The 26,585-nt window shown below is 34.9% G+C and overlaps 2 protein-coding genes across 3 annotated transcripts in view; both read left to right on the top strand.

Moving 5' to 3' along the window:
• The window catches only part of LOC113736448 (uncharacterized), a 30,944-nt gene extending 16,434 nt beyond the window's left edge, over positions 1-14,510 (top strand). Inside the window, exons 4-5 of one of the 2 annotated variants that reach the window (XM_072084722.1) lie at positions 14,090-14,176; positions 14,225-14,510. In XM_072084722.1, the coding sequence (XP_071940823.1) occupies positions 14,090-14,176; positions 14,225-14,340 (203 nt within the window). In that variant the 3' untranslated portion in view covers positions 14,341-14,510. Of the gene's footprint in view, positions 1-14,089 lie in introns of both variants that reach the window. The other variant, XM_072084721.1, reaches the window with a different exon arrangement.
• A 10,410-nt stretch (positions 14,511-24,920) lies between these two features.
• On the top strand, positions 24,921-26,229 carry LOC113736444 (uncharacterized). The gene is made up of 2 exons (XM_027263407.2): positions 24,921-25,094; positions 25,711-26,229. Exons 1-2 carry the CDS (start codon positions 24,983-24,985, stop codon positions 26,025-26,027), a joined length of 429 nt encoding a protein of 142 aa, XP_027119208.1. The 5' UTR covers positions 24,921-24,982; the 3' UTR covers positions 26,028-26,229.
• Positions 26,230-26,585: the final 356 nt, after the last annotated feature.

Here is a 26,585-nt window from a genome sequence, read left to right as displayed (position 1 = left end):
GGGGAGGCTGCGCGCGACGGCGCGGCAGCGTTGGGCTCAGGCGGCGTGCGGCGCGCTGTGGCTTGGGTCTCGGTCGAAGAAGAAAAGAAAAGAAAAAGAAGAAAGAAGCGGGGAAAAAGAGGAATAAAAGAGAAAGAAAGAAAGAAAGCGCCATAAATTAAAAAAAATGAAAACAAGATAAACTCAAAAAGAAACAAATTAATCAGGCACCAGTCCCCGGCAACGGCGCCAAAAATTGACAGGTGCCGAACCTGTGCAATAATAAATACCTGCTTAAATAAAATATAACTTCTGTAGATAGTGATAAGCAGGGTCGAATCCACAGGGACTGGGGATAATTTATTTCTTGTAGAGTTCGAAGTATGGGCGGTTTTGGATTAAATGCTAACTAAATAAATTAACTGCAGAAAATAATTAATTCAAAGAAATAATTAAGGGAAAACTCTAGCCAAGGGTACACTTCAGAAATGGTTTATGCACTGATCATCGATTCACAGATAATTCCACATTCAGTAATAGATTAGTTATAGTTGTCATGCGCGCGATAAACAACCAACCCTTCCTTAATTTCTCGATAGCTAAGGTACGACCGTTAGCTATTTCTCTAACCAAAAAATAACCCTAGGTACGACCGTAGGATTTAATTTCTAGATTGCATTAATAATTAGAAAGACCCAATCCTAACCAACAAACACGCTACGAGGGTTTGTTTAAGTTAGATCATATGCTCCCCTGACATAAATCCAATTACGCCAGTTGCTACTAAGATAGAGATAACGAACAATTACGGATTCAATTACCTCTATTTAGCAAAATAGCCTATATGAATAATTAATTATTGCGCACTAATCAATCATACATAAGGACTATAACAATTAAAAACAGGAAACACATAAATACCAATAAATGAGGAAGCGATTAAAATAATTTCGATCTCACAGTAATTGTTGAACCAAGTCTTCAGTTGTCCCCTTGACTAGAATTAAGAGGTTAGTCCTCCATTAATGGAGAACAACCATGCGAAAGAGCTAAGAGAAGAAAAAATAAAACTATGCTAAAAGCCTAAACTAAAACTATTGATTGATAAGAGGAACACGATAAGTAAGAACCACGGAAAAACTCCCAATTCCCCAAAGATAAAGCCGCGGCCAAAGGAAAAGAATTGTCTCCTAATCTAAAACAAATTTCTTCACTTCTCTCCGTGGTCCCGCCGGATAAGGAACAAAACCAATCCTCTGTACGTTTGTTTCTTTTAAGAGCCCAAATGACTAAGGCTTCTTATCTTGCTGGTCCCACCGAAATTGAGAGTCCAAATGCTCCAAAGAAGGTTCAGCGCCATTCCTTGTATTACGTTTACTCTTGGTAGGACTCCTAGTCAGCAAAAAGGGAAATGGAAATCCGGTCCTTCTTAGCAATGTGGGCCAAGCCTGTGGAGTATTTAGAAGTCTCCATATTCTCCAAAAAGTACCTCCTTTTTGTAGTTTTCTGTTTCACTTCCTGAAATTGAGTCCAATACCAAATATAAGTAAATATTAATAATTAAAACAATATTTGGCAAGGATAAAGGGGAAATTAACAATAAAATAACCAACAATTAACACCCTATCAAATACGTTGAAAGTGCATGTGATTACGAGGTGTGGAGGGACATGTCTGTCGATAGGCAACGCTATGACCCTTCTAGATCTAGGAGCTCCTTTCTTGAGGATCCTAGTGCCCGTTATGTTCAGCGATTTCTGGCCTACAGTTACTCGAGTCACAAAGATAGCTCGGGTATACTCTCTCGACCCGAGTTCTTCTTCATCTGGTGTATGAAAAACAATGTCAAGGTGAATTTGGGGTGTTGGTTGGCAGCACAGTTCAAGACCGTTTTAGCAAAGAAAAATAAACTCCTGATTCTTGGGTCCTACATCACACACTTGGCAGTCCAGTTGGGGGTTCTTAATCTACAAGATCATGACCTTCATTTGGCGTTTGAAATGAAATTTCTGGATGTGGAGTGCTTGGAGAGGATGGGAGTTCTTGAGTACGTCGATGGCTCCTACCGGTTCACTCCTCCGAGACCACCTCGCGTCCCCCCTCAATCCTCGTTTGCCCGTTCGTCCTATGCTGGCAATGACCCCGGCCCGTCTACCTCCGCCCCGCATCCTCCACCCCCAGGGACTGATGACTGGAATCAACTTTGGACTCAAGTTCAAAATCTGAAGGCTCGGATGATCAATATTGATAATAACGTGCATAGCATGACACAGAATTTGGCAGCATTCATGCACCATGCGGGTCTTGCACCTCAATTTCTGCCTAACTAGCCCCTGTTTTGATGACTTCAGGGAAGTCCCGTTGCCATTTTACTTGCTTTTATTGTTTATTTATCTCATTGAGGGCAATGTGTCATTTAGGTGTGGGGGGTATTAGCTATGGTGCTAGTTTTTCTAGTTTTTAGTTTTCATATGTTTTTCTTTTACTTTTAGTTTGTTATTTGTCTAGTTTTCGTTTACTTTTTTGTCATTTATCTGTCTAGCTCTCCTATGACTGCCAAAGTTTGTTGCTGGATTGTTACCTCTAATTTTACTAGTGCCAAGTTTTAATAAGAAAAGTGTATTGAAATAATGTGGTTGAGTCCAAGAACATCTCTTTGGTGAATATCGGTGATTGCTTGATTCTTTTGATTTTTGGTTAACTTTCCTAGGCGTAGGGAATGATTGTTGGCAGTTTCATGTGAATTGGTCCAATTATTAATTTCAGTTCTCCATGTTTGAAAAATGAGGCTAGCTGCTATTTTTTTGTTTTCTTTTGTTATATTATTTTGAGTTATTGTGTTATCTGGCTGTGAAATAAGGTTACCTATACTCCACTATTGGTTACTATTGAGTAACTAGGGATTTTCACCTAAAGTGTCGATTCTCGCGTCAAAAGGTAGTAATTTCTATGAGTACGTGATCGTATAGCAAGAGGGGCTGAGTAACCGGGCTCCTCCATCTAGCAAATGCTGGAGTTCGTGTCAAAACGCTCTAATGGCTAGAGACTAAGTCTTTTGTGCTATTGATAAAAAAAAATTAGAAAAAGTAAAAGTTGTGTTAATGTGTGAAAAAAGTCAGCTTGCCGATTTATGAATTTAATGTTGAGATTTTGGTTAATAGTTGAACTATTTGCTGATAAATGTTATACGTCATTCCTTTTTCTTAGATTAGTTAACCTGGAATTGAAGGAGTTTGTGGTTTAGAAGCTAACCGAGATGATGTTTCTCGGATTTTGATCACTGATGCTTGATATATGATTTTTTCTTGGTATCTTGGCAATATTGTAGATAGAGCAATAGCCATTGTCAAATATTGGTGTTTGTTTGCTGTTATCATGCTTGAGGGCAAGCATGGTTTAGGTATGGGGGGAATTGATAGGTTGCAATTTTATCATTTATTTTATTATTAATTTTTCCTATTACCTGATCCGATGTGGATTAATTGTTAGATTCTACTCACTTTTGGCAATTTGCATTTATTTTAGGGAGTAGAATAAAAATACTATAACAAGTGCCAATTTGACAGTCATCAAGAAAGAGTTCGAGTAGCAGGAAACCAGGGGTATTTTTGAAATATTAAGACGCGATCCCTTTTTGGTAATTTATGGAAGACGGCATTCAAAGGAAAAGAAAGCTGGATTCTTCTTCGGGGTAAAAGAAGGAACGCCGCACAATAGCAGGGAGCATTAGATAGAAATTAGAAATAGGAGACAACTAGCAGATGACCTGGAGCTTGAGCTTTTGACTTTTCTTCTTTAGCTCTTAGTAGTTTTCTTTTCCTTCTTCGTATGTCAGACGAGGTGAAGACAATCAATCACCTTTTGTAGTTTTGCTATCTTTTCAATAGTCGGACGAAATCGAGTTGTCCCAATTCTCGGACTCAATGGCCGCAATTGTTGCTTCAATTTTGTATGGGTTTTTTGCATCCGGGATGAACTAAACCCGCTTTTCTAGTCAAGAAACAACATAAATTTTGGTAAATCTAAAAATTGTGAAATCGATTTAATTTTATCTTTTTCCCTTATTTATTGATATTTGCATATTCCCTGATTGCAGTGCTTATGGTTATTTAATTAATTGATTGTCTTGGATCCGAATAATGAATTAATTTAATAATCTATTGTCAATTGAGGTATTAAATCCGTAATTGTTTAATTGTCTCGAAATAGTAACAACTGGCATGATTAGATTTGTATTAGAGGAATACGCAGGCTAATCTAAAATAACCCTGGTAGTGCATTATTTAGATAGAATAGAGCTTCTAATACGTAAGGCAATTGAAAAATTAAATCTTACGGGCGTACCTAAGATTATTTCTCAATTAGAGCAGTGATTAACGGGCATACATTAATCACCGACACAGTAAGGAGGGGTTGACTGTCATCGATTGTTTGGAAATTATAACCTATTTATTAGTAAATAATTGGAATTGCCTTTGCATCGATGATCAATTAGATGAACTATTGCTGAAGTTATTTCTTGGTGACCTTTAGTTATTATTACTCTGATTTTAGTAATTTGTCATTTAATCCTTTGTTGGTTATTTATTTTTATTCGAACCATTTACTTATTGCCATTGCTATAAAAAAATCCCCCATTGTTACTTTGAACATCAAAAAAAGACAAATATCCCGAATTCCTGAGGATACGACCCTACTTGCCCTATTTATAAATTAATAATTATTTATGAAAAATCCATCCCATTCGGGTATATCAGATCAAGCAAACTCTTCGGGAACAGAGTGAATCAAGTAACCCATTGCACACCTGGAGTCCCTGCTCTAGTACTTGGAATTGGATTTTGGTTATCCTAATTGGCAATTAGGTTTATTTTTATTATTGCACAGACATTGACAACCTGTCAAACGTCTAGCCAAAAACGTTAAAGAGAGGCTCTTTTTGAGAAGCAACCCAAATATTGGTTTTGTTTATTTTTCGTTGTTCAATGCTTTAAATTCGTCGTTTCTCACTTGATTACTGATTGATCTTGATGTTTTCATCAACGGTGACCAAGATAGGAAAACGTGGCGTGCCCACGTCTGGAGGGCATGCGTTGATTTGTAAGTCCCAACGTTATGATCAGGAGAGTTTTGCAAAACATGGCGTGCCCATGCCATGTTGGTAAAACCTCGACATCTCGCAACACCGACAGAACGTGGAATCTTGGCGTGCCCACACAAGGAGGGCACGCGTTAATTTGCAAAAAATCACCCCAGGATCAGAATATTTTTACAAAACTTGGCGTGCCCACGTCATGTTTGAACAACCGTATCTCGAAAAAAAAAAGTAAAAAAAAAATCTGAAGAACATTTTTTTTTTCCTTTTTATTCTTTTCTTTCTTTTTCTTTCTTTCTTCTTTTTCTTTCTTTCTCTTTTCTTCCTTTCTTCCTCCCCTGTTTCCCTTGTCTTTCCCTTTCGGCCGAAACCCCACCAACGCGCGCCGCAACTCTCTCTCTTTCTCCGCCGCCGCTGCCTCAACCTCAACAAGCACCGCCCGTCTCAAATGCCACCACCTTCGTTGTCCCTTTCTTTCCTCCGTCGCACTCCGTAGCCCCGCTTGACGTCAGCCACCCTTGCCGCTCCTCACCGCCATTACTCCACCTGAGGGGCCACCACAACCGCTCGAAACCCTCCACCACGTACTCAGGGAAGTTTCGTTGTCCTGTTTGCTTTCTTTGCTTTATGATCTCCATTGAGGACAATGTCGAATTTAGGTGTGGGAGGGACAGCGGTGGTACTAGTATTTCTAGTTTTTAGTTGTTTTTCCTATATTTTTTTTCTTTTTTCTTTGTTATCTATCTATTTTTTGTTTATTTCCTTTCTACTTTTATTAGTGATCAGCTCATCTGTGACTACCAAGGATTGATGATGGTTGTTGACTTTAAAACTGCCTATTGTCAAGTTTTAGTAATAAAAGTGTATCAAGTTAATTTGGTTGAGTCCAAAAATATCTCTTTGGTGAATATCGATGATTTTGTGACTCTTATGATTTCTGGTTACCTTTTCTAGATATAGGGATTAACTTTTCGGCATTTTCATGTGAATTGGTCCAATTATTAACTTTAGTTCTCCATGCTTGAAGAAATGAGGCTAGCTGTTGCTATTTAATGTGATATTTTGAGTTACTTTGTTGCCTGGTTGTGAATAAAAGTTGACAGTACTCCGCTAGTTATTACTGCTGAGTAACCGGGATCTTCACCAAAAGTGTCGATTCTCGTATCAAAAAGTAGTAATTTCTATGAGTACATGGTCGTGTAGCGATAGGAGCTGAGTAACCGGGTTTCTTCACCTGACAAATATTGAAATTCGCGTTAAAAGGCTCTGATGGCTAGAGACTAAGCCTATTATTACTCCAAAAGAAAAAAAAAGAAAAAAGAGCATAAAAACAAAAAAGAAGTGTGTAAGTTGTATAAATGTGTGCCTAAAGTTAGCCTTCTGATCTATGGATTTTATGTTGAGATTTTGGTTAATAGTTGGACCATTTGCTGATAAATGTTGATCGACCATTCCTTTTTCTTAGAGTATTTAGCCATAAATTGGAGGAGTCTGAGGTTTAGAAGCTAACCGAGGTGATGTTTCTTGGATCTTGACCATTGAGGCTTGATAGTTGTTTTTCTTGATATATTGGCAATAAGGTAGATGGGTCAGGAATTGGTGTTTGTTTGCTGTTCTCATACTTGAGGACAAGCATGGTCTAAGTGTGGGAGGAATTGATAGATTGCAATTTTGTCATTTATTTTGTAATTAATTTCCCCTATTACTTTACCAAATGTGGATTAATTGTCAGATTCTACTCACTTTTGAAAATTTGTAATTATTGCAGAGAGTGGAACAAAATACCATAAAAAGGTGCCAATTTGACAGTAGCTAGCAGAAGAGTTTGAGTGGTAACAGGAGACACGAGACCAATTGAAAACAAATTGAAGATTGTTTCCTTATCTGATAAGGAAAGTACGGCAGACTAGTAGCAGTAGGACTCTTTCCTTTTGTTGACTCCTATAGCCATATAGTAGGAAAATAAGGAGAAAAAGTAGCAATCAATTCTGACTCCTTTTTGGCTTTGGACAATTTCGTCTTTTAGTGGCTTGGAGTCCACCATATGTGAGGACTTAGATAGAAGACAGTTAGTCATTCTTGGTAGTTTTTTGTTTTTCTTTCTTTCTGCATTCCAACTAATTGAATCATTTGAATCGAAGACAATGGCCGCAACTGTTCCTACAACTTTGTGTGGGTTTTTCTCATCAGGGATGAACTAAATCCTTTTTTCTAGTCAAGGAACAACGGAGGTTTTGGTTTATCTAAAAATTGTGAGATCGAATTAATTTTATTTATTCCTCTTATTTACTGGTATTTGCATATTTTCTGTTTGTAATATTTATGGTTGTTTTGTTAATTGAATATCTTGGGCCTGGACGTTGAAGTAATTTAGCAACTTGATATCAATTAGAGTATTAAATCCGTAATTGTTTAATTGCTCTAAAATAGTGGCAACTGATATGATTAGATTCGTGTCAGGAGAATATGCAGGCTAATCTAAAATAACCTTAGTAGTGTGTTATTTGATTAGAATATGACTCCTCTAATAAGTAAGGCAATTGGGGAATTAAGTCTTATGGGCGTACCTAAGATTATTTCTCAATTAGAGTAGTGATTGACGGGCATACCTCAATCATCGACACAGTAAGGAGGAGCTGACTGTCATCACTTGTTTGACAGTTATAATCTATTTATTAGTTAATAATTGGAATTATCTCTGCATCGATGATCAATTAGTTGAACCATTCCTGAAGTTATTTCTTGACTAGAGCTTAGTTATTATTACTTTGGTTTTAATAGTTTGTCATTTAATTTTTAGTTGGCTATTTATTTTTTATTTTACTTATTTCGAACAGTTTCATTATTGCCACTGCTATAAAAATCCCCCATTGTCAATTTGAACTTCAAGAGAGACAAATATTCCCAGTTCCTGTAGATTCGACCCTGCTTATCACTATCTACAAAAATTAACTTTTGTTTGAGCAGGTTTTTATTATTGCACAGGTTCGACAACCTGTCAACTAAATTTATAAAAATAACACAGTCCCAGGGGAAATGGAGTTCATACCTATGACAATGTTTCCCCCAATAAATAATTCCTTGAGTTTGAGCAATTATCCCAGTGTCCTTGGAATTCAGCCATTGAATTGATTGTAGGACCCTGACACATGCTCAAGTTTAGTTTTCCCACTAAAAAACGCACAACAATTTTTACACATTATAGAAAATAGAAGAAAAGATCACTGTCAAAATGTGAAAAAAAAATTAAACTTTGAAACTTTATTCTAATAATTATTACCATAACAATAAATTTCAAAATAAAAGAAAGAAAATTTTCAAAAATCTTCAGCAAAAAATGGACTTGTGAATGCCAATATCCAACCCATTTTTGAGGAGGAGTCTAAGGATGCATTTGATAAAACTAATGTTTGAAAACTAAAGTTTGAAATCTGAATCCATTAAATTATTGAATTATTAAGTATTAAATCTAATACATTTAAATACATAATATATTCAGTGATAAGTGAATAGTTTATCACTTAATTTTGGGAGTAAGTTTTGTTTAGAAAATTCAGTGCCACTTAATTAATTCAGATGTTTAATTTTTGGTTATCAAACGGTATGAATATATTAAGATCTGAATCTATTAAATTTAAGTACTGAATTAATTATCTCAAATGATGTGTTATTGCTTGGTTGAGTTTGATGAAGAAAACGATAAAAAGGCCGCTGGTGACTCAGCATCGGACCCCGCTGAAATGAGAGCGGAGGGTTCATTCGACTCTGAGGAGGTGTCGGCTGAAGAAAGGCTTTTTGAGCTGAAGCAATAAGAGAAAGTTGGGACCATTAATCTGTGCATGGTGAGAAGAAGTCTACAGCAAAGTGTTCTTGAGAGTGAAGACACCATTGATGTAGAGGAAAAGAATAAATAATCTGCTAAAATTTGAGGGAAATTGAAATGAAATGTTGCTTTTGAATTCAAGAAGTTGATAGATCTGCGGTGAGATTTTGAGGTGGTATAATTGCTTGGTGAAGCATAAAATAATATGCCATCAATAAAGAAACAAAAAGGATATGAATTTTCACCATTTTGAGTAGGATATGAACACTAAATCTGTTAATGGTAGAAGTTTAGCCCCGTGTGACAGTTTTGCCGCTGCCCGGCCACGCGGAATACACAAATGTGGTGCCACAGCTGCAAAAATCCCACATTGAAGTGAAAAATTAGTTTGAAGACTAAATTGGTTAAAATAAACCATGAACAATGAAATTGATTTAGTGAAAAAGTTTGGAACCAAAATGGTGAAATTTCCTTTTACTTTTTACCATCATAATTCCTTTTTTTTTTTTTTTGTAAGTGAGAGATCTTGAATTTAAAACTTTCTACTTTTACTCTTACTCCACCTCCCAACTCAATTCTCTCTCCCCCATCCCCCCATCACAATCCTACTTATTTACATCCTATCTAAATTTATTTATACCATGCCTATAGTTATTTAAACCTCAAGAGCTAGCAAGTTGGTTTGGACTGGAACCTGTCCAAATATTAATCTTTACTTACAAGTTTTTTTTACAAAAATATTAGAGTTAAACTTCACTCACAAGTTTTCTTTCAAAAACATTAGAGTGCCCCCTTAAGCATGCATCTCTGCTAGTCTTGCTTCCCTCAATTCCAACCTCTGGGTCCGCCAATGGCAACGTAGAACTAAAGAAAATTCCTTAAAAAATCTATAGGAGATAAATTTCATAAAATCAATGTATATAGGAAGCAATCGACACACATAAGAGTACGTGTAGGAGAAGAGGATTAATACTAATAATAATATATTAATTGCACACTATAATAACAAGTCTATCGAATTTCACTTTTTTCAATTGACGACAATAATAAGAGTCCCTATTTTTAGACTAGATGATTTGGTAAATAAGTTTTGACAACCATAATAAATTACCTAATAAAATACCAAATCCTATATATTAAAACTACTATAATTTGACTCTAAAAAACTACTAAGAACTTCCCTTGACTAAAATACTTCTACTAAACAACTAGAAACTTCTATTTTTTAGGTTTGATTTAATATGCCCAACAGGCTATTTATATATAGTACTTTGATTGAACTTATGGCTACCATTGTTTCTTGTTTAGACTTAAAACAGAAACTTTTCATTTTTTTGGGTTGTTGAACGTTTGATTTTCAAATCCTTCCTTGATATTTCTTATATTCACAACTAGCACTTAATAAGAAACTTCAACATATTTCGTTAATGATTTTCTAAGAAATGAAAAAAAATGGAAAAAAGATAGAGAGAGAGCTAAATAAAAGATAAAAAAATGTACAGAGAGCAAATAAGTTGGGTCATAGGATTCCCAATCAATACCCAACCATTCTCATATTTAACTGGGCATCATCGAGCTTAAATCCCATAATTTTTAAATCCTTCCGATCCACTCAAATTTCCTTCGGCTTTGGGCATAGATATCGTATTGAGACTTGGAATTATTTTCCACGGGCAGTTTGATTAAAAAACGAGTAAAAATAAGCAGTATTCGACAAATACGAATTAAACCCTCAATGGACTAAAGTCACTGTGCTGTTGAGAGTCATTTTCGGCGATTTATGAGAATGGTTTCACACCGAAAGCTTTGACTTGCAGTTTTCTAACGACACAGACAGCTTTGACCACTGATTTGCATATGCCGACACGAGGCACGAAGACAATATAAAGTCGTTCCGAATAGGCCAAGCCTGTCTATCGTTAAGTTCTGCTGGCATGCTAGCTGTGTGGGTAAAATGACTCAATCGTGTCCTGAGGTATTGTATGGCGCAAAGCCCATCTTAGCGTTATGGCAGTGCATCAAAGAGCAAATACATGCTTCAAAAGATGCTCATTTTCTGGCAAACGTCTCTATTCTGACCTAAACATAGTGATTTACTCGTTGTTGAGCCAAGTGACAATGAACTCGATACCTATTAAGGTCTTGTTTTTTGATTGCTTTAGATTTTACAAAATTTGATTGTAGAAATTGATTATAAAGAATAATTCAAATCAGCAAAAACTATGTTTGGATATTATAGATTTTAGTTACTAAATCTATAATTAATATACAAAAGTAGTCGAAAACGTCACAAAAACTAATCTTTCAGCATTAGAATCTATAATCGATTGCAATAATCAATTGAAAACAAACTCTAAATAAGGTCTCGATTCGACTTTTATGGATGAAAACAATAACCTTAGAAGAGTCACTCTTTAAAGGGATTTGACAATATTTGATTTCAGATTAGTCAGGACCCAACGCGATTACCAGGTACTGGAGTATTACACACAAAAAAAAAGGCATAATGGATTGAGAATGTGATAAATCATTACAAACTGATTCTCATCCTTTTTTTAAAAAAAAAAAGAAAAGGAGGTGTGAAATTTAAAAAAACAAAAAAGGAAAACTCAGGATATCTAATTCTTGAATTGTCAATCTTAGTTAATGGACCATGACCTTCTCGACAAATGGATGTTTGCTCGTTAGAGTATTCATCATTGTGAAGTCTTTGTGAATGCACTGATGAATGATGGCTAATAAGACAAGCAGCATTTTACGCCCTGAAGCAGTAAGTCCTGACTTCTAGCAATGCCAAGATAGCGATAGCATTATGAATGAAATTAGAAGGTCGCAATCGCATTTGAGACGACAAATCATATGCTGTTATGTCAAGAAAATTGGCTTAGGATGTTCACAATGTAAGTTTTCAATTTTATATTTCTTTTTTATTCTATTTTATCAATAAAAAACAATCAATGAAGTAGAATGTACATATGTTTCCAGGCAAAAGCTCTGTAAAATTCAACAATTACCAAAAGAACTTGACGAGTACTTTTATTAAGTGTTGGAATGTGTAACTTTCACACACACACACACATATGTTTCTGATGCGCACTGGTTATGCGGCACTGTATATAACTAGTTTATCCCAAATGCCAAATTTGATAATTTTGACACCAAATAATGACTTGAGTTCCTACACCTTCTTCCTGAAAAATATTGCTTAATTTTACCCCATATTTGGGTACACCGTATTTGACAGTTACGTATGACCAGTTTGCCTTGCAATTGAACCATCTATGTTGAACTAGGAAAAAGTGTTAATGCGAGATAAGGGAAAGAACTTAGACTGCAAATGACGCAATAGAACCTAACTCGGAAGTCATATTTAGGGAAAATTCTATGATCTCTTTGGTGAATCATTCCCTCAATTTGAATATCTCAAGAATGAAATTTATCTATGTTTTGAATTTATCTATGTTTTAATTGCACAATCTAAAAATCAAAATTACTTATTTCATTATCCAACGATATATTTAGCTTGAGGTCATTATGAAAGCTAAACGGAACTCTAAAATCTCCCCCTATTTAGAAGTGCTTAATATATGGGCAAAATCCTTTTGGTAGTAGAAAACTTCCATACAATCTTGATTACATTTGAATGAATGGAGTGTTGCAATTAAAATTAGGGCACAGCATATCTTATATTTACAACTTATAGGTTTTTAACGTACATAATAAAAGATATTATTGTATCTTGTGATGTAAATAAAAAGTTACATAATTCTAATCATGCTTCTCTTGGAACTGTTGCAAATTTGACGTGTTCTTCCTTGTTTCTTTTCTTCTTATAAAATAATTGACACGTCAATCAAATTGGAAAGCATATAATCCATCGGAGTCGGTGCCGAGTCCACATTATCAACAATGCTGGGGCATACTATTGAATATAGGGGACATGAACCTTATCTTCTCCGTAGCACTGGACCAATGGCTCGGTGGCCATCAAGGATGGGCTTAAGTCCCTCCTTGAATTGTAAGAGAGGGTTCAAATCTCATCTGTAGCGAAAAAAATTTAGGGGTTGTGTCAGAACACTCTCTTGGTTTAGTTGGGTCTGTATACCTACTAGTCCCCTACTACAGCCTCCTTAGACTCCCCCTCCCCCTAGATTAAGATAAATTAGGTTATACAAATGTATCGTTGCTGAAAAAAAAAAAAGAACCTTATCTTCTCCATAGTGCTCGAAGTCTATATGCCTTAAAGACATGTAGAAATTATTACAAATGCTACTCCGTACATCTTTCTATTTGTTTACGACAACCATCTGTTCAACACCTACTACACTGGTGGGCCGACTCCGGGACCCTTTCGATGGGAATGTGGCATAGGTTTTCCTATAAATAGAGATCAATCTGCACCAGCTTCCTCATCCTTCTCAAAATCAGTCTTCAATACATAAATTTTCCTTGAGCAAAAATGGGTTCCAAGACACTTCTTTTCTTTTTCATTTCCATGGCTGTAGTTCTAATGATTACCTCAGAGGTGGCTGCCAAGTCAGTTGACAATTGTAAGACATTTATTCTTCAATTCACATTTCATCATTTTTTCTCTTTCTAATTTATATGCGCCATGTTTTAATTCAGTATTTAGGTCCACGACGTTTAACGTTTCAGATAGATTTTTGTTGTCCTTCAAAAAAAAAAAAGGTTGTACATGTGAAGTGTCGGAGTGCTAAGAAACCTGGCAGAGCTGTGGTTAAAAAGATTGAATACACCTCCACTTTCAGTTACTGGATCCTAATTGTCAAGCCTTTCCAAACATGGGAGTTGGGAGCATAGTCGTTTGTGACTGGATTACCTTTCCTGTATTTTTAGAGTAAAACTATATTTTATAATGGTACGTCTCGGTGCATAAAATATGGATTTAAGATTCTCATTTTGAACATACTGTTAATAAATCTTTATATTTATTAACTTTCAGAAACTATGATAAAATAGCTATTAGTTGGTAGTAATTAGCCATTTTAAAGATATCTGTAAAATAATAATTTGACACATACGTTAAAAGGCAAATTTTCAAAAGGATTACGATGTGTTTTGCTAAAATACTCGGTAACCTAAAAGCATGTACACAACTTGGTCCAAACTTTACATTTTCAAAATTGCGATTACAGTAACTAACGCCCATGCCCTATTTATCTTTATTGCAGCCAAGACAGTTGAGACAAATGAGGAAGGAGAAGCCAAGTACCATGGAGGTGGCTACGGAGGAGGCCACGGAGGAGGCTACGGAGGAGGTCATGGAGGAGGTTACGGAGGACACCATGGAGGTGGCTATGGAGGAGGACATGGAGGGTACGGGGGTGGCGGCCATGGTGGTTATGGACATGGAGGGCATCATGGCGGTGGCGGCCATGGTGGACATCCTGGTGAGGCTGCAGATGCTGAGCCTCAGAACTAATAAAACCAGCTTCTAGCTATGTCATGATTAATCATGAATGCTTACTATAATAGTATGCACTTTGTAATGTGAAATTCAAATAAGTGCTGAATCAGTGATCATGAAATATGCACTCCATGTATTTGCTGGCTATCTAGTTCAATTTCAGTATATGAGTGTGATTTTGTCTCTTTTTTGAGCACTTTTGAAGTGATGGCAAAATCTTTTCATGCAATACGAAGTCAATTTTGCAAGTTTCCACCAAAAAAAAGAGTAATTTTAGTATCTCAAATTGACAAACAAGTTTCCACCAAAAAAAAGAGTAATTTTAGTATCTCAAATTGACAACAAAGCCAACGCTAGTTTTTGGTTTGGTTTTATCTGTAAATCAGTAAATCATTATCAAATTGCTCCTTTTTTTTCTTTCTTTTCTTTTGGGTATACTTAAATTAACCAATGCATATATTTTCAAAAAGACCCTCACTTAGGTATGTATCCGTCCAATATTTAGTCTAGCCAGTAGCCATACATATATAAAGTGATGTCAAAAGCATACAGAAGATCTTGTTTACTTTGTTTCACGACCTCTCTCTCTCAAACCATTGCACAAATGCCTGAAATCTAATTTTGACAATGAGGGTGACAGATTGAACATTGTGCTATTCTCAAGTATAAATGAAAGGTAGATTCCAATGAATTTCAGCCTCGGATTGTCCATGACGATTTTAGAGGGCAAAATAATGGTTCGGGTAAATGACTCCAACAGTACTTCAACTTTAATCAGTGATCCTATTTTGATCTTTAACATTTAGAACTGTGTATTAGGTCCCTTAATTTAAAATTTTGGTTCTAGAAATTTGTTTCTAACCGGTCCCTCCAAGCCAAAATTAAGTATGTCAACCCTTGAGGTTTGATGCAATATTTGTTTTCCTCCTCTAGTGTAAATATGAGACATATTAGTCTGTAAAAAGGAAAATATTAGCCGTCTGACGGTTTACATAAACCTAAAAGGAGGACTTGCTCTTACCAAATAACAAGCAAAGTACTAGCTTATTTTTATAGGAATTTGCTAACTTTATTAATCATTATTATTATCGTTAGCATCATCATCATTCGATTTAAAGTCTAATAAAATCAAATATGCATGACATTAAACATTAACCCAACAAAAATGAGAAGAGATTTTAAGAAAATAAACAAAACAGAGTTCCTTTCCTTTTATCAATTTAATTTCGTTTGTATATTTAATATTGTAGAGTATATGATAATTTTTATCATACAAAGAAGACAAAAAAGATAAAAGTAAATAATAATTCCTGTATTTTTCTACCTAAAAAAGCAAACAAAGAAATAAAAGTAAAAAATGTAAGGTTAATTTTTATTTCAATTTTTTGGCATCCTTTTAATGTAAAAATTTGTCATCTTCTCCGTAGTATTGACTCCCAAAAATATTGTCTTATTTTCCCTAAAATCTTTTTTTGTTCATGTTGAATTAATCTTTGTCTTCGTATATATCACTCTCAGTCATGGCTTCAGGCTGAATAATAATGATAACAATATATTAAAGTTAGCAAAATTCTTTAACTATAAGGCAATATTAGGTTTGTTATATTTTCTTAAAGTGAAAATTTTCATTTCTTTTAGTTTGCATAATTTATTGGAAGGATAATACTGTTGTTTTTGGTTAGTCGACTCAGTCAATCATTAAATACTTAATCATTAGAATGTTTGTGCTAAGGAGGACACTCTGTGGGCAAGACGAGTGCACAGTGCTTTCAGTGTCCTCAAACTAATTCATTTTAAAAAATAATAATTCATTTTAACCAATTTAATCCTCAAACTAATTTTTCACTTTCAATCATAGGTATGAACTCCATTTCCCTTGGCAATGTGTTATTTTTTAAATTTAGTCCCGTATGAAAATTATGCTCAACATCATGAAATGTGTAAAATGTAGTGTAATATTTCCCCCAATAAATAATTCCTTGAACTTGATCAATTATCCAAGTGTCCTTGAAATTCAGCCATTGAATTGATTGTAGGACACTGACACATGCCCAAGTTTAGTTTTCCCACTAAAAAACGCACAACAATTTTTACACATTATAGCAAACAGAAGAGAAGGTCACCGTCAAAATGTGAAAAAAAAATGGGTTAACAACATAAAAGCCCCCAGTGGTATAATTATCATACATAAAAGCTCCCTGTGATTTCATATCATATGCAATTATTCTGAAAAGTCAACGGAAATCGTTAAAACAGACGGAGCTGAATGAAAAGACGAAAATACCCTTTTGATATAAGCGAAAATTGCAGAAGCAATTTTGAGGTGCGAGGAAGGATGAGTCCAAGATAGGGAGGGACAGAGCAATCCAAAGCAAAAAGGCAGAGACTTTGATATCAGAAGCTATTGGAAAGAGAAGAAGAAGGGTTCCCGAATACTGTGGGTGTTTCTGAGGAATGGCAGAGCTTTGCTTGGTGGCTTCACATGGCTCCCATCCTGGGCTATTTGTCCATCCAACTGAACAAGGAGGCTTAGGCAGGGTCTTTAAGTCTGCTTTGTTTCAGCTCAAATTCAACTCACTGAGCTCCCTTCCCAGTGCTGGACTTGATTACTAGTTTCAACATGTTCAACATTTTTGGTTTATTGTAGGTTGCTACACTGTTAGTTGTCAAGTGGATAAGAGTGTTATCAAACTTTCCTGACAAACACGGGATCCTATCAGGGTTCTTTGCAGCCATGGTATTACAAACCAAGGCTGCATTGGACAGAGGATCAATCAGAAGCAGTGGGCAAATCCCAAACAGAAAGAACTTTGATTTGATCCCAAGTGAGCTTGAGGAAGACATCGTCGACCACTTTCTGCACTTTCCCTTCAATATTTACAAACAAAATATAAGCAGATATATTTTCCCCCGCTGGTTGCTGCACTTTCGGTTTCCTTTGCTGGCTTTGAGAACTACATCATCCTTTGCTGGCTTGCAACCTCTGGTTGATTGATTACTTACAATTTTTCACAGGCTTCGAATGCTGGCTTGAGAACTGCTCTGTGTCCTTCAATTTTGGTCGAAGCCGAAGACCAGAACAAGTTCTCTTTTCATTAAAGGGTGAAGGGTAAAGTAGGCATATCAGGTGAAAGTTTGTGGAAGAAATCTATTTTCTGCAAGAAACACCCGCCTTTCCAGTGCATTTAAGACAAACGCCGTAAATTTGATGATTTCCGTCGACTTTTCAGAATAATTCAAACCATGGAGTATCGACGCGTATGATATGAAATCACAAGGGGCTTTTCTGTATGATGACTATAACACTGGGGGCTTTTTTGTTTTTAACCAAAAAAAATTAAACTTTGAAACTTTATTCTAATAATTATTACCATAACAATAAATTCCAAAAAAAAAAAAAAAGAAAATTTCCAAAAATGTTCAGCAAAAACTGGACTTTGTGAACGCCAATATCCAACCCATTTTTGAGGGGACGAGTCTAAATGATGTGTTATTGCTTAGTTGTGTTTGGCGAAGAAAAAGATAAAAAAAGGGCGCTGGTGACTCAACATCTCACCCGGCTGAATCGTTCATTCGACTCTGAGGAGGTGCCGGCCGAAGAAAGGCTTTTTGAGCTGAAGGAATAAGAGAAAGTTGGGGGCATTAATCTGGGGATGGTGAGAAGAAGTCTACAACAAAGTGTTCTTGAGAGTGAAGACACCATTGAAGTAGAAGAAGAGAAATAATCTGATAAAATTTGAGGGAAATTGAAATGAAATGTTGCTTTTGAAAAGAAGAGTAGATAGATCTGCGGTGAGATTTTGAGGTGGTATAATTGTTTGGTGAAGCATAAAATAATTTGCCATCAATAAAGAAGCAAAAAGAATATGAATTTTCACCATTTTGGTACGATATGAACACTAAATCTGTTGATTGTAGAAGTTTAGTCCCGTGTGACAATTGTGCCCAATCATGCCCCCGTCCGGCCATGCGGAATACGTAAATGTGGTGGCACAGCTGCAAAAGTCCCACATTGATAGTGAAAAATTAGTTTGAAGACTAAATTAATTAAAATAAACCATGAAGAATGAAATTGATTTTAGTGAAAAAGTTTAGGGATCAAAATGGTGAAATTTCCTTTTATTTTTTTACACCACAATCCTATTTTTTTTTTTTTTTTTGTAAACTAGAGATTTTGGATTTTAAACTTCCTATTTACACTCCTACTTTGCCTCCCAACTCAACCCTCCTCTCCCCCTCCCCCCACCACAATCCTACTTATTTACATCCTATCTAAATTTATTTACACTTATTTAAACCTCAAGAGCTAGCAAGTTGGTTTGGACTGGAACCTATCCAAATATATATCTTTATTACAAGTTTTTTTTTAAACAAAAATATTAGAGTTAAACTTTACTCACAAGTTTTTTTCCAAAAACATTAGAGTGCCCCCTTAAGCATGCGTCTCTGCTAGTCTTGCTTCCCTAAATTTAACCTCTGGGTCCGCCAATGGCAATGTAGAATTAAAGAAAATTCCATCAAAAATCTATAAGAGATAAATTTCATAAAATCAATGTATATAAGAAGGCAATTTACACACATAAGAGTACGCGTAGGAGAAGAAGATTAATGCTAATAATAATATATTAATTGCACACTATAATAACAAGCCTATTGAATTTCACATTTTTCAATTGATGACAATAATAAGATTTCCTATTTATAGACTAGATGATTTGGTAAATAAATTTTGACAACTATAATGAATTACCTAATTATAAAATACCAAATCCTATATATTAAAACTACTATAATTTGACTCTAATAAATTACTAAATACTTACCTTAACTAAAATACTTCTACTAAACTAGAAACTTCTATTTTTTAGGTTTGATTTAACATGCCCAACAAGTTATTCACAAATACTACTTTGATTGAACTTATGGCTACCATTGTTTCTTGTTTAGACTTAAAACCGAAACTTTTCATGTTTTTAGGTTATTGAACGTTTGATTTTCAAATCCTTCTTTGATATTTCTTATGTTCACAACTAGCCCTTAATAAGAAACTTCAACATATTTCGTTAATGATTTTCTAAGAAATGAAAGTAAAAGGAAAAAAGATAGAGAGAGAGCTAAATAAAAGACAAAAAAAAAAAAGGTATAGAGAGCAAATAAGTTGGGTCCTAGGATTCCCAATCAATACCCTACCATTCTCATATTTAACTGGGCATCATTGACCTTAAATCCCATAATTTTTAAATCCATTCCGATCCTTCCAAATTTCCTTTGGCGTTGGGCATAGATATCCTATTGAGACTTGGAATTATTTTCCACGGGTAGTTCGATTGGAAAAGAGTAAAAATAGCAGTATTCGACAAAAACGAATTAAACCCTCAATGGACTAAAGTCACTATGCTGTTGAGAGTCATTTTCTGCAATTTATGAGAATGGTTTGACACCCAAAACTTTGACTTGCAGCTGGGCTCGAAACCGCAAACTCCATCCTTTATGCCGACACGAGACACGGAGACAAAATAAAGTGGTTCCGAATAGGCCAAGCAGGTCTATCATTAAGTTCTGCTGGCATGTTAGCTGTGTGGGTAAAATGACTCAATCGTGTCCTGAGTATTGTATGGCGGAAAGCCCATCTTAGCGTTATGGCAGTGCATCAAAGAGCGAGTACCTGCTTCAAAAGATGCTCATTTTCTGGTAAACGTCTCTTTGACGAAAACATAATGATTCACTCATTGTTGTTGAGCCAAGTGACAATGAAGTCGATACCTGTTAAGGTCTTGTTTTTTCGATTGCTTTAGATTTTATAAAATTTGATTATAGAAATTGATTATAAAGAATAATTAGTATCAGTAAAAACTACTATTTGGGTATTATAGATTTTAGCTACCAAATCTATAAGCAAGATATAAAAGCAATAAAAACGTCACAAAAACTAATTTTTCAACATCATAATCTATAATCAGTTGCAATAATGAATCAAGAACAACCCCAAGACTTTTATGAATGGAGAAAATAACGTTAGAAGAATCACTTTCAAAAGGGATCCGACTGTTTGATTTTAGATTAGTTAGGATCCAACGTGATTATCAGATTATGGGGGTATTACACACAAAAAAAAAGGCATAATGGATTGAGAATGTGGTAAATCATTACAAACTGATGCTCATCCCTTTTTTTTAAACTAGAGGTGTAAATTTAAGAAACAAAAAGAAAAAAGGGTAAATTTTATATATACTGATATTGTATACACAATCACTATTAAATTCAGAGAAATTTCTAAGTTTGTGATGAATTTTTAAAAAATTCTACAAAAGGGGTGATTGTGGCGAGGAATTCTGTCGGGGGGTCTTCGCATTCGTGAAATGCGAGCTCAGGAGAGCTCGCATTTCACGAATGCGAGCTCTCAACAGAGCTCGCATTCCTGTAATGCGAGCTCTGTTGAGCTCGCATTCCTGTAATGCGAATTTTTTTGCTTATTTTTTTTCGGAGGCAGAGATTTATATTTTTGTATTAAAACAAAATGTTTTAAGATGTCGCATGCGCGTTCGCATTCCTTAAAAAAAATTTATGAAATACGTTATTTTATTATAATACATTTAAATGGTGGAAATAAATTAGATCAATGTAAAAATAGAATGAAATTATTAACATGTAAGGTGTTGACTATATTTTATGAATAAAATACTAACTTTTGATCCTTTTTTGTGAAATAAATTTATTTATCAAATTCTAATTTTCCTTTGTTATTAATGAATCGTATTTATTTGTTGACACCGATGAATATTAGTTATAAGAATCTAATAATTAATAGTCATTAATATCTGTTACAATTTTTTTATTGTAATTTTAGAAATTCCATAACGCAATGCTAATTAAAAATTATATAAGTTATTTTTATGAGGTGCATGTTATTTGTTTGGTAGTTGAAAAAGAAAAGAAAAAAATTAAATCAAATATCTAGCGATTAAATCTTGCGTGTTTTACCTTTTACAATTGATGCGAATGTAGATATTTTTAGATGAAAATCACCGATTACTCAACATTTGACATACTGAAGTTGAAATGGGGTCTTGGCGCTGGGTAGTGGGAGCTCACTGAGCTCGCATTCTGAAAATGCGAGCTCACTGAGCTTGCATTTCTGGAATGCGAGCTCGAATTGAGCTCGCATTTTGAGAATGCGAGCTCAGTGAGCTCGCATTTTGGAAATGCGAAGACCCCCATTTACAGAAACCCCTCCAGGAAACGCCCTTGTTGTAGAATTCTTTTTTTTTTCCATCATAAACTAAGAATTGACCCATTAAATTCATGATATATGTGCAAAAATTGAATTTTAAATTCAAATTTTGCATAGTTATCAGTCATCCAAAACTGATAGTATATACACTACAAAAATTTCATCCAAAGAAAAAATTTAGGATATCTAGTTCTTGAATTCCCAATCTTAGTTAATGGATCATGACCTTCTCGACAAATGGATGTTTGTTAGAGCATTCATCACGGTGAAGTCTTTGTGAATGCATTAATGAATGATGGCTAATAAGACAAGCCGCGGTTTACGCCGTGAAGCAGCAAGTTTTGACTTCTTGCAATGCCAAGATAGGATAGCATTATAAATGAAATTAGAAGGTCGCAATCGCATTTGAGACAACAAAAGGCGTCATATGCTGTTTGTCAAGAAAATTGGCTTAGGATGTTCACATTGTAGGTTTTCAATTTCATATTTCTTTTTTATTCTATTTTATCAAAAAAAAAAAATCAATGAAGTAGAACGTACATATGTTTCCCGGCAAAAAAGCTCTGTCAAATTCAACATTTACCAAAAGAACTTGAGGAGTACTTTTATTAGGTGTTGGAATGTATAACACTCACACACACATATATATGTTTCTGATGCGCACTGGTTATGTGGCACTGTATATAACTAGTTTATCCCAAATGCCAAATTTGATAATTTTGACACCAAATAATGACTTGAGTTCCTACACCTTCTTCCTGAAAAATATTGCTTCATTTTACTCCATATTTGAGTACACCGTATTTGACGGTTACGTATGACCAGTTTGCCTTGCAATTGAACCATATATGTTGAACTAGGAAAAAGTGTTAATGCGAGATAAGGGAAAGAACCATTGTTTTGAAAACCGGATCGGACTGGGTGGTTCAACCGAATGGCAATGAACTGGTCATAATTTCTGTCCGGTTCATACCTTGGGTTGATTGAAGTTAAAAACTGGTAAGAACCGTTTGAACCTGATTACACCGTTGAACCGGTGGTTTTTTATTTTTGTCTATTAAATTGATATATATATATATATATATATATATATATATATATATATATATATATATATAAGAATAGGTTTTCCTTAACCCTAAAGACTAATTATTAAATGTCACATCCACTCATTTTCTTCTCATTTTTTGCCTTTTATCAAGTTTGCATCTCTGTTTTCTATTTTTCTGACTTCCTCCAAATTCCAAAATTTTTTTTTTTTTAAGTTACAATCTCTAAATCCCAAAAACGTAAATTAAAAATTTAAACTCATAATGTCTAATTCCCATGGACGTGAATTTTGTATAATTTTAGAATATTGTGGTATTTTTGGGTTGGATTTAAGATTAATTTTTGGTAGATGCAATTGAAATTGAGATGAAATTCATTTGTTGCAACTTATAATTTAACATTTTTATTTGTGAAAATCCAAATTCTTTGAAAATATTAAAATTTTCATCATATAAAATCTTAAATTAGTCCATTGTATGTCTTATTTTGTACTTATATATTTATATAAATTATTTTTTTAAAAATTCATTGAACCAAGATTGAATTGGTCTGACCGGTTGAACCTCTATCCGAAAACCTCACCGGTTCAATTAAGGTCCCAAGTTTTAAAACATTGGAAAGAACTTAGACTACAAATGATGCAATAGAGCCAAACTTGGAACTCATATTTAGGGAAAATTCTATGATTTCTTTAGGGAATTATTCCTTCAATTTGAATATCTCAAGAATGAAAATTAGCTATATTTTGAATTATTTAAATTGTTGCAATCTAAAAGTTAAAATTACTTATTTCATTATCCAACGATATATTTAACTTGAGGTCAATATGAAATCTAAACGGAATTCTAAAATCTCCCCTATTTAGAAGTATTTAATGTATGGGCAAAACTTAAAGAATAAAAAGAATACACAATTAGTTATATTCTTATAAAAAATGATTACTTTTAACTTGGTTTGTGAAACTTTATAGGTTCCTATTGTGTACAGAACCAAATCCTTTTGGTAGTAGAAAACTTCCATACAATCTTGATTACATTTGAATCAATGGACTGTTGCAATTAAAATGAGGGCACAACATATCACTAAAGTTTTTTGCTTGGTATTTAAGTTAAAGATTAGATGGGCCCGCGTGAATGGTCCAGCGGTAGCACCTCCACCCGGTGACCACTAGGTCCCGAGTTCGAATCTCTGCACCGCTGGATTCCTCCGTGCACATATCGTGCTTGGGCCGGGTTGGGGCGTTGGGCCCAGGCCGCAAGGGATTAGTCGGGCCCCGTAAGGATTGATCCGGACACCCCTGTATCGACAAAAAAAAAAAAATTAAGTTAAAGATTAGATGGTACGGTTTTTACACATTTGATCAATGTTTATCAACAGTTATGGACCTGTAATATATGCTTTTGAAGGCAATTCAAGATCAGAGCGCAAGTTGGGCCCTATTTTTAAAAGTGCTTTATAGGTTTAGAAGATTTTACTTCTTCTTTTAGTTACATAGATATGATCATGTCCTGCTTAGAATTCTAATGCGTTTTTACTATTTTTTGGAGGCTGAATAGTGCTAATCTTTGTGTCTTCTTTTTCAAAAGATTCTTCCTTGCGAGTTAGCTTTGGAAATATGCATACAAGTAATTAATTTTCGGGATTATACTTCAATTTCGGTGAATAGAATTAGATCAAGAGCACGACTTAACTAGAAGCAAAAGGAAAACCAATAAAAGGCAACACTAAATTAATTATGACAAAAGAAAATTTAAGTCCTCGTTATCAATCTTACATTTGAGATACAAAATGGTATTCGTCCATTCTATACCTTATAGGCGTTTAGCAAACATAACAAAACATGTTTTTGTAATGCAAAACGTTACATAATTAAATAGCCTTCCAATCATACCTCTCTTGGAACTATTGCAAAGTTTGGCAGGTTCTTCCTTGTTTCTTTTCTTCTTCAAAAAAAAAAAAAAAAAGTTTGACAATTTAATCAATTTGTAATAATCATAATCGATCGAAGTAATCAGCAGAGTCCAAATTGTCAACAATACTTGGACATATTGTTGAATTTTGGACATCAACATTATCCTCTCCATAGTTCTCGAAGTCTGTGTCTTTAAAACATGTAGAAATTAGAATAAACGCTTTTAGGTACATCTTTCTATTTCATAACTTTCACTAAAGGGACTGTAATTTATGATAATATGGACTTTCTACCAAGTGCAAACAATCATCTCTTCATCGCCCAACTACCTGGTGGGCCGACTCCCCGACCCTTTTGACAGAAATGTGGCAAAGATTTTCCTATAAATAGAGACCAATCTATACCAGCTTTCTCATCCTTCCAAAAACCAGTTTTTCAATACACAAGTTTTCCCTGAGCAAAAAATGGGTTCAAAGACACTTCTTTTCCTTTTCATTTCCTTGGCTATAGCCTTAATGATTACCTCAGAGGTTGCTGCTAGGGAATTGGCTGAGACTTCCACATCTGTTGACAATTGTAAGAATTTATTCTCTAGTTCAAATTTTATCATTTTTTCTCTTTCCAAATTTATATGGATCTTAAAATTTTGGACTACACAGTTTAACATTTCAGTTAGATTTTGGTCGTGCATGTGAAGCGTCGGAGTAGAAAAGAAACATAGCTGAGGTGTATATACACCTTAGCATGGTGTACATACAATTGTTAAGCCTTTCCCAACGTGGGACTTGGAGTATAGTGCATAAAACATAAAAATTTTGGATCATTTTCCTGTACTTGTTGTGTCAAAATAAATTTTACACTAGTACTTCTCTATGCATAAAACATACTTTTTATTGAAATTTTAAGATTCTCATTTTGAATATAGCGTTAAATAATCTTTATACTCATAATAAAATAAAGATTAATTGTCAGAAACTATGATTCACTATGGTAAAACTAGCCATTAGTTAGTAGTAATAATCCATTTTAAGGATATCTGTACGATACTAACTTGACACAGATAAATGTTCAAATGATTACGATGTTTCTTGATATGCTACCTAAAAAAGTGTGGACAATTCGGTCCAAACCTTACATTTCAGAATTGCGATTACGGTAACTAACGCCTACGCGGTATTTATCTTCTTTGCAGCTAATGCAGTTGAGAGTGATGGCTACGGAGGGTACCGTGGAGGAGGATATGGGGGCTATCCAGGAGGAGGTTATGGAGGATATCATGGGGGTGGATATGGAGGATATCATGGGGGTGGCTATGGCGGACGTGGCGGTGGCGGCCGTGGTGGTTATGGAGGATATCACGGGGGTGGATATGGAGGGTATCCTGGTGGTGGCTATGGAGGACGTGGTGGTGGTGGCTATGGAGGACGTGGTGGCGGCTATGGAGGACGTGGTGGCGGCGGCTATGGTGGACATCCTGATGAGGCTGTTGATGCAGAGACTGAGAACTAATAAAGCCAGCATCTAGCTAGGTCGTGATTACTCATCAATGCTTAAACAGGCTCAGTAGTTTGTAGTGTCAAATAGAAATAACAGCTTGACGAGTGATCATGTAATATGCACTCTATGTATTTGCAAGCTAGTTCAATATTTCGAGTATGTGTGTGTGTAACTGTGTGTCTCTTGTATGACCACTTCTGATGTGATGGCAAAATATTCTCATGCATTATGAAGCAGGTTTACTTATGTTTCACTAAAAAGTTGAGTTATGTTTGCTTATGAGATTATTTTGAAAACCTTTTTAGAATGATACTGTACCACGTTTTGTAATGTAATTTACATTGAATAAGCTGATAACAAATCATTAGAAAAGGAAATAATTGAAAACAGGTTTACTTATGTTTCACTAAAAAGAAATTTTTTTTTTCCAAAAAAAGGCTATCCAAATTAGCAAGTATTTCAAACTAACAACGAAGTCATGGATACTTTTTGTTGGATTATTTGTACATCAATTAAACATTAGATTGATACTTTTTTGGGGGTTTACTTGATTAACCAATCTAATACAAA

This window comes from Coffea arabica, chromosome 3e (genome assembly GCF_036785885.1).
Source record: "Coffea arabica cultivar ET-39 chromosome 3e, Coffea Arabica ET-39 HiFi, whole genome shotgun sequence".
Classification (NCBI taxonomy): domain Eukaryota; kingdom Viridiplantae; phylum Streptophyta; class Magnoliopsida; order Gentianales; family Rubiaceae; genus Coffea; species Coffea arabica.
Note: the sequence above shows the minus strand (reverse complement) of the source record. Positions and strands in the feature narration are given on the sequence as shown.